Source organism: Carya illinoinensis, chromosome 1, assembly GCF_018687715.1.
Source record: "Carya illinoinensis cultivar Pawnee chromosome 1, C.illinoinensisPawnee_v1, whole genome shotgun sequence".
In the NCBI taxonomy this organism is placed as follows: Eukaryota; Viridiplantae; Streptophyta; class Magnoliopsida; order Fagales; family Juglandaceae; genus Carya; species Carya illinoinensis.
Genome location: NC_056752.1, coordinates 21028556 through 21038187, shown reverse-complemented (window position 1 = coordinate 21038187; position 9632 = coordinate 21028556). Strand labels below are relative to the sequence as shown.

Sequence of the window (9632 nt, the reverse complement as noted above, 5' to 3'; positions counted from 1 at the left end):
AGAAGAGGCTTGACTATTTCTTTCAAAGTATTCAAGACCTAGGATGGACTCCCATCTTCAACTAAAAATGAACCCTAGATAGAAGTACCAGCCCCGTCTGCAACTGGAGCTTGAGGCCCTATTGCTCCCTCATGAGGCATAGTGACAGTAGCATCAACAAAGATGCCAATGTCCAACGACCCTATCTGTGACGGCATTGAAACCTTTATCGGCACACTTATGGCCTTCAAACTCAAAGGGTCTACCCCCCACCCTCCCTCATCCAATATCGACCCACCACCAAAACCCATGACTAGGGCCGCGCACTTGGTGGCTGTGGCTCGGGCCTTGTCAAGATTTAAGGTAGGGGCTTAGCCCCCCTCAGCCCTGGCGGAGGAGGAAGGGTCGAGATTCCCACAACGAAGTGGGAATCTCGGGAACCTTCCCCACAGCCCGCACCACTCAGCTTAGCAGAAGAGGATGGGGGAGGAATAGTCCAAACATTGGGAGAGGTAGACCTGGCGACCCCCCCTTGGTGACGGAAGAGGAAGCGTCAGGGAGGGCCCCCACCTCTTCCTCCTGACCTCCAACCCCGGTAGTGGTAGGGGAAGCCCTCTTGTTCTTCTTCTTCTTGGCTTCCGGTCCCGGAGACGGATGGGGAAGACTTGAGGGAGATGTCCTATTCTAATTCCTGGCACTCAGTCTCTAAGGCCGCCTATGGAGCCTTGCCAGCGGCCTCCTCCCTCAAGGTGTCTTCGAAAGACACGAATGGCTCGACATCCCAGGCCCGATAGGGGGCGGGATAAGAAAATGAGCTAAAGAAAGCAGCCTGAAAATCGCCATCATCTTCTTTTTCCATAAAGGTGAACGACGGCTTGGCGAAGGTAGTGTGTGGGCCTGCTGAAGAGGAATGCCTGACGATGGAGCGTGACCCGCTTGGGAATGACATCGTGCTCCCCCAAGTTGGGAGGACTAGGCTCTCCAGGTGCACGAAGTCCCATTCCCCTTGTCCACGAACTTCCTCCAGTCCCCTGGGGCAAGTCGTTACACATCTTCGGTCGGTTCCCCTTGCTGCCAGAGGAGCTTGAAGCAAGCTTTTGGTCCCAGGGTGAGGCGATCTCACCTAGAAAATCCAAGCCAATCATGTACGAGTGGTCAAGAATGCACAGGTAGTCTCGTATGTTGTCATCGGAGAGGGTTGAGTCGGTGTGCGATTCCACGAGATGGGCCTTCACCCAAGCAAACACGGTGGCTAGACGAGCCTCTTCCCTCTGGTCCAACTTGATGTAGAGGTTCTAGGAGGAAGTGAGGAACGCCCAAATAGCCCGAATCGGGTACTCTTGGTGGACCTCCTCCCCCGTGGGGTACTCCCTCCTCCCTCCCAAGCCCGACACGAAAAAGGATTTCTGGTTCTTGTCCTTGAAGCTCGAGTGACGCTTTTAGAGGGTAGCGATCTTCTGATCGGGGACATGACCTGGAAGTTGGATATGCTCCCCTCGAGGTGGTTCTATGATACCCCGTTTCTATGTATATTTTCACTGAAGGAGTTGTTTTTAATTTAATTAATATATTGGTTCTTTTATTTTAAATGATTGTATTTTAATTTATTTTATTTTATTTGATGTGGTGTTTAATTTATTTTAGTCGTTTTATGGTTTTTAAAATCATTTTCGTCAGATCAGCTTTTGGATTCCGGAAGTGAGGATTGGACCTTATTTTCTTTCTCCATCTTTTCTTTTCTCTTTTTTCTTTTTCCCTTTTTTCTTTTTTTCTTTTTTTTTCCTTTTCTTCTTTTCTTTTTCCTTTCTTTTCTTTTCTTCTTCTTCTTCTTTTTCCCATGCTTCTTTCTTCCCTCCCGTCGCCGTCTAGCTCTCCACCCCGAACCACCGCCATCAAGCTGGCGTGGCCGACACCTCCTACCCAGAAAAATCCCCCTCCAGCCGGTGAACACCCCCACCAATTTCCAGCCCCATCCGTGCCGCCGATCACTCCCTATAGCCCATCTAAGCTGCACGGCTTTTTGCCGTTTCAGGCGCCGTCGCTCCACCTCCGGCCACCATCTTTTTACCACTTCATCCTCTACCTCTTGCCGTCCTAACCCACCCAATTCCAGCCTCGATCCGTTGCCCGAGCAGCTCCCACGAGCTCAACTCCGATCAGCCCCTTTTTGCACTTCTACTGCTGTTTCCACCACCACCCACAGCCAAAACACACTTCCATAAGCTTCATAAATATCTCTAGACCATTCCCTATCAATTTTGTGCCTTGGTTTGTCCTTGTTCGAAAGTGGGTAATTTACTACCCACGGCCACAGTGTAAAATACACTGTTACGTTGTTTTTTCTCTGCCATTTGCAACGTCGTGATCCTTCAAAAAATATCTTATAGCGCTGTAAGTATTTTTTAAACTCTATTTTAGATTTAAATATATTTTTGCTCTTACAATAAATTATTGGACTGGTTAGTTGATTCCGAACTGAGTCCGAGAAGTTTGAGGGTTGGATGGATTGAGGACGAAGTTGTTGGGTTGATGTTGATATTTGTTTGAGATATTTGTGCCTTGATGTTCGCATTGTATAGTGCACGCACGTTCATGTTTAAAAAAAGAAAAACCGAGTTTTCGTATAGTTGCATGCATGTACATGTGTTTGTAAAATGAAAACTGGAATTGTAAGTGAGAAATGATTTATGGTATATGTGAACGGTTGGACTAACTGGTTCAAGTCAGAGGCACGTGTAGGGATAGTGGTAAGCAGGGACGGTGGTAGGATCCCGCCTGAAGGTCCCGCCTACGGTGCACGCGGCGTATGGATGGTGGTAAGCAGGGACAGTGGTAGAATCTCGCCTGTGATTCCCGCCTACGGTGCATGCGTAGGGACGGTGGTGAGTAGGGATGGTGGTAGAGTCCCGCTTGCGATTCCCGCCTACAGTGCTCTGATTGTTTGGTTTTTGGGCCATTATCGGGGATAATGGCGAGGTTATGTTTAAATGTTATGTTTTTGGGCCAAATGAGATTTTGGCGTGCGTGGAAATATGTGATTTTTGTGGGACATGTGCATTTGAATTCTTCCATGCATATTGTTGAGTTTAATATGTTTTTATCTTGTGGCGTTTGGGTCTTACTTACCTGCGACACTATTTTTGGCACCGTAGATTTTGATGCAGAGATCGAGGAGGAGGAGGAGTAGGCTGAGCCCGAGGATGCGGCTCCGCCGAAGTATTGATTTGGGGTTTATGTCTTGTAGTTGATTTTGAAACATATTTGTGGCTTGTAATATTTTATTATGTATATTTTGAGCGGGTTTGTATTAAACTAAGAAAAAGATTCTAGTACTTAGTTATGAGACTTTTGCTATCCGCTGCGTGTTTCTTTTTGTACACTTGTTGCTTATACACACACTTGGTACTTGGCGATAGGGTGGTACCCGTGATGTCATCATCCGGACGTCTCGATTTCCCCGTACCGTACGTAGGATTTGGGGGTGTCACAGGTTCACTTGATAAACGGATAGGACTTAAGTCAAATAAGGCCAGTCCAAGAAGAGTTTCATCCATTTTACATAAAACATCATATTATTTCTACTATATATAATTAAGTATAAAAATAAGTTAGATACTAGTATTTAAATAAGTATATTATAATAAGTTTGTAACATAATACTAATTTACTAAAATATAATAACGTGTAATTAGAAATTAAAAATAAGTTTAGTGTATAAATAAGTTATAAATAAATTAGACACTAATATAATATAATAAAATGTAATATTATAGTATAATAACATATAATAAGACACAAAAATTAATATGTGATACTATAGTATGATAACACGTAATTAGACAATATAGTATAAGTCTAATATAAAAATAAGTTTTTTTTTTTTTTTTGAAAGGAAACCTGCATTAATATAAAAATAAGTTAGATATTAATATAGAAGTAAATTAATAATAAATAATTTAGATAAGTTAGATATTAAGAGAATCCGACTCCGACTAAATTAATGCTACCCTTGGTGATAATAAAAGGTAGAGTAATAATCAGACGAAAAATGCAAACTAAGAGAGACTAAAAGTGATAATAAATATTGCCAAGGGTGGAATTAAACCTAAGCCCAATTCATACGTGTAAAATAGAATCCCGTGCCAATCACATGTGAGTTGACTTGGCATAATACATTGCATAATTTTTTATTCTTTTATATAATTTCTCTCTCTTTAGTCTTTTTTCAGTATTATTATTCTCTCTTTTACTTTTTATTTTTTTCTCTTCATCATTTATCTTTCTTCATCTTTTTATTTCTCTTCTTCAAACAATAAAGAAGAAATTTGGATAACAGGTGGATTGTGATATTTTAATATAATTAGTTAAAATAGAAAGAAAAAGAGAAAAAGGTTAGATATTTAAGCTATTGAGAATGTTCATAGACATTGTATTCCAATTTTCCACCCGTCAAGCTTTTATAAGTAAAACAATTAATAAAAGTTGTCGAGAGAAAATGAAATTATTAATAAAAAAAATATTAATATAACCTTTAACATAAAATATTTTCGATTTTAAATATTTAACTTTTTATCTAATCATTATTGAATATAGTCCTAATCTAAAAATCAATATAACCTTTTAAATTTTAAAATAAAAATTATATTTAAAAGTTCCATTAATATTTACTAAAACTCATGTAGATTGGTTCATAAAAATGAAATCATGCAAACCGAAGATGAAATCTGTTTGGATAAATGAAAAATAAACAAAAAATAAAATAAAATAAAAATGAGAGGGTGAATGATTACTCGGCCTTCAATCCCTATTATTTATACAAGAAAAAATGCTTTACAAATAATAAAACCTCCTGATTCCAAATAAAACTGTATATAGTGTTACAAATATTGTCAAACATAAAAAAAATATCACAATTTATAACATCAGAGAGCGCTGGAATTGATGATCAGCCCACTCGCTGAAAGGACGAAAATATTAAAAGAGTTAGTTAGGTACAAGACAGTCAATACATAAAGATATTAACATTATGAAAAATATTACTCAGCAGTCCCACATCATATATGAATTCTTGAATAATAAATAAATAAATAAATTATTCTATTCAACAAGAATATAGTGTAATATTACTGAATAGAATAATTCTAATATCATATATACATACGAGGAACATTAAAATTTTGCAACAAACTCATGGATAAGTATCAAATTATATCAATAAGGATTTTTCAATTTTCCCTTCAATGAGGTACTTAAAAGTCAAACAAGGGAATCTTAATTTACTAAAGGTTGTTTATGCCTTAAATACGCCCCAAATTAATTAGGATGCGTTGAATTTTCTATTGGAGAAAATCAAGATCAGGATAGACCTAAATTAGATTTTAAAACCTTCCTATTACGATCATGATGATAAACCCAAAAATTTTTAATTCATGAAACACACCTAAATTTAGTACCATGAAAACTGATTTCAAATCTTGCATATATTTATAATAAAATCAATATATTTTTATTATAGATAGAGCTCGTGCAAAAGATACTAAAAGACAAGATTATAGATGCTCTTATGAAAAAAGTAACTAATTAAATTTACCAAAGACATTGAAATTAAGATAATTAAAGCAGTATATAGCGTATTACTATCAGATTTTTGAAAATTTTAAGCTCATGAAATGAAATCTTCATTGTATAATATGTACACTGCTTCTAACTATGATAACTTTTGTTTTAGCATTGTTACCTTGGATGTGTAACTTCGACGGAAGGCACGTGTCGTATTTTGTAAAAATCCTCTCCTCCTTCACCAAGTCTCTTCTCGAATGACGAACCCATGCTTACGATTTCCAATTTTTGCAAGTTACCAAAAAACTGAAGTCCATCTGGAACCATCCTAAGGTTGTAGCAAAATTCAATCTTCAAATGGCAGAGCATGGGCATGGATCCTTCCTCCACCTCCCACTCCTCTAAGCCATTTAACTCATTAAGAATGAGAGATTGAAGTTGAGGAAATCCTCTTACAGAACAAATCATCTTCTTCCCTGTGTAGGCTTGATGAGCAAGGTGGAGAATCTTTAAGTTGGAAAGCTTCTCCAAAATTAGCATTGGGTCTTCTTCAAGTTGAGTCTCCTTTAACTTTAACTGGGCAAGATGTTGAGAAATCTTGTCGTGTTCTGGCAATTTCTCTATTTTCCCCCAAAGCCGTAGTTGATATATGTGAGGACAACTCATTACCATTGGCGTTATGGCCACTCTCTTATCCAAACTATGTTGATTGATCTTAAGAACATGAAGACAATTGAATGTGACATTTGAAGGCATTAACTCCTTTCCAAACTCGTCAAATCCAGCTGTTGGATCTTTAACATCACATATGGAAACAGGAATATTTACAAGTGTTTGCAGCTTACTAGCATTAGGTAGTTGCAACTTCCCCTTGATTTCGGATTTCTGAGGTAGATACAGATGCCGCAAGTGCTCCATATTTCTGAACACATCATTTGGCACATCACCTAACAAATCTATCTGCCGCAAATCTAGTGTTTGCAAGCACTTCAAATTTCCTAGAGATGAGATACTTCTTACAATAGGATCCCTTATCAATAAGAATCTCAAGTGGATGAGACTGTTGATCTTAGGGGTGAAATGCATCCCCATATAGACTCTAAGATATTTGAAGTTCCTTAGCATAGATTGCTCTTTCAAAGGCACAGAGAATGTTAGAAGAGACCTTAGGTGAAAATATTTTTGGGATATCGATGGAAGTGCAAATCCATGTCTCATGGGACTTGATCCACCACTGATAGCAACTCTTCGAATTTCACCAATGGGAGCTTCTATTTCTTCATTGGACTCATGATTAATATTGATGACGTGGAGAAAGTTTTCCGATTTAGCTTTTTCCACGCAAAAGTTTCGCATAAGATCATGGAGATGACAAGTTTTGATCCTTGCAACTGAACTCTTTTGTCCTACTTGTACCATACCCCTTTGAACTAGCGCCTGTAAATATCGTTCTCCAACATCCTCCAGTGTTTCCTCGTTACTTTCAATGTGTTGCATTCTATATATAAGACCTTCGGCCACCCACATTTGAATTAACATCGTACTCCTTATCTCAAAATCCTCTGGGAAATGACCTAAATATAGGGAGCACAATTTCAAGTGGGAGGGCAAATCATCATAACTTAAACCCAACACAATGCTGATAGGAAGACCATCCTCATGTTGATGGATGTATGATTTAACATTTCTGTGTACTTGGTTCCACTCTTCTAATGTCTGTTTTGTGGCCAAAAGTCCTCCAAGTACAGTGATGGCCAATGGTAATCCCTTGCAATATCTAACCATCTTTTTCCCTAAAATCTTCATACTTTCCTTGATTATACATTCTGCATAGCCAACAACAATATAAACAATATCATTTCTTCTTAAATATTGAAATAAATAAAAAAAAAATCGACTGGCTATTTTGAGACTAGAAAGCTTTCAATGTCTTATAAAGCTTTCAGAGTATGCAATTGTAATTGAAAGATTGTCCCTCATGATCCATTCAATACTTGCGTTGTTATATGGTTTTTACTTTCATCCAATTTAATGTTATCTTATATTAAAAAATATATATCTCGATCTTCTACTTGAAGTCTTTACAATCTTGACAATAACTTGATTCATGGGATATTCTTGAATCCTTCACATCAAAAAAATCAATATGTGTGTATGTTCTCATTCTTATAATAAATACATGCGTAATTTTGAAAATATATATATATATATATATATATCAAGTTTTCATTCAGACTAATACCATAAACTCATGATCATTGACCAACCTAACAATCTTTTTTCATCTATTGGTCATTTTTTAAGAGGATTTAAGGTTCCGTAATGAAATCAACCAATTCTAGCCACAAGACTGCAAAACTTCTGGATCATTAATTAGTTGCAAACTAATTTCATTCTTTTAAGAGAGGCTATAGCTGTAAACAAATATTGTTTCTCTCTTATTTCATGTTCAAAACATTAAGTTACCTCGAGTACTAAACCAGCAATCTTTTCATATCAAACACTTTTAAAAAAAAAATCTAGCGGATGAGAATTAGATGATATTGTTTATATACCTTCTGATCTCCTTGATATTGTCAAATCTTGAAACAATTCCCAGCTGTTTTCATCGTTTAGAAATGGTAATTTGTGAATGTGGCCACTTGGATCTACTTTCAAAGCCAAGGCTTCATTACGAGAGGTAAGCAATATTTTGCTGTTTGTATCATTCATTGGGAAGGCAGCACGCAAATTGTACCAGTCCTCAACATTCCAGATATCATCTAAAACCACCAAACACTTCTGTTGCTGCTGAATTTCAAAAAGTTTCTTAGTAAGCTCTTCATCTCTCAAGTTTCGAATTTCATCTCTCTGGTCTTTAGATGGAGAGATAAGACTAATTAGAACTCCTTCCCAAACATCTCTTGGTTGACATCGTTGAGAGATACATGCCCAGGCACGGCAATCGAAGTGACTCGTGACTTGTTGATGATTGTAAACCTTTCTAGCAAGAGTAGTCTTTCCAAGACCACCCATACCACATATGGAAACAACTCTATACTTGTATTTGACCTCTTTTGTCAAACATGCCACCACTTCCTTCAGGCTATCCTTCAATCCAACAACAACATTATGTTCAACATGCGCATAAGTTTGCCTTTGCTTTCTTATCTTCTCACTTAAAGAACTCGGGCCTCCACCTTCCATCGAAACAAATTTTATGCCATAATTTTGTAAATGCGAGCTCAATGTAGAAATTTTCTTCATTATTTCACCAATATCTGATCTAGTTTGATAACTAGCTTTTGCTTCTCTCAAGATGCAGACAAACCTCTTCAGGACATTTTGTATGCCTCCTCCCTTTCGGGAGCCAACTTTGAGGGCATACCTCTCAATAATATCTTCGGCGTCATAAGCAATATCTCTCATATCTGCAACCCACTGGCGTACACTCTCTCCTTCATTTCGCCTCGCATCTGCATCTTTTAGGAGACTTTGGATCAGTTTGAGCTCATCTTGCAACTGTTTAACTTGTTTACTCACTTCGGGCAAGGATATTGCTTCTTGTATGAGCAAATCGGCAAGCCTTTGCACCACAATAGAGACGATAGCTTCTGCCATTTCTCTTCTGCTCGTCACAAAAAATAGGAATAATAGAAGAAGATAAATTAGAGATTTGGATGTAACTCTCGGCTCAAGTATTGCAAGAAAATATCATGATATTGATGTGCAAAGCTTGGTATCATGACGAGAGGATTCAACCAAAATTGCATCAAACAAATCGTCCAACAAGGAGGTCCACACGGTTTCCTCTTAACTTGAACTCGGTTTTCAAATCGTCCAAAACTGCCTCTTTCATTAAAGCATTCGTATTAGTTTCATCAAAATTATTTTTAAAATTTATTAAAAAGTATATGTTTTGTATAAAATTAAAATCATTCAGGATATTTTTAATATTGGATTAGTCAAAATAATAATATAATATTATATTTTAATAATAATATTTTTAATTTTTTTTTTATATTTTACAACTATATGTTAATTAATAATTTAAGAATCTAATATTTCAGTCACTGTCATAAACATGACTAAAATATAGTACTTCTAAAGTTAAA

General features: G+C 37.2%; 1 protein-coding gene across 1 annotated transcript; it reads right to left on the bottom strand.

Annotated features, from left to right (window-relative positions):
- Positions 1–4750: 4750 nt before the first annotated feature.
- LOC122313185 (putative disease resistance protein At1g50180) lies at positions 4751–9287 on the bottom strand. The gene is made up of 3 exons (XM_043127960.1): positions 8094–9287; positions 5717–7364; positions 4751–4936 (listed from the first exon to the last, which is right to left on the bottom strand). Exons 1-3 carry the CDS (start codon positions 9136–9138, stop codon positions 4894–4896), a joined length of 2736 nt encoding a protein of 911 aa, XP_042983894.1. The 5' UTR covers positions 9139–9287; the 3' UTR covers positions 4751–4893.
- Between the last annotated feature and the right edge of the window lie 345 nt (positions 9288–9632).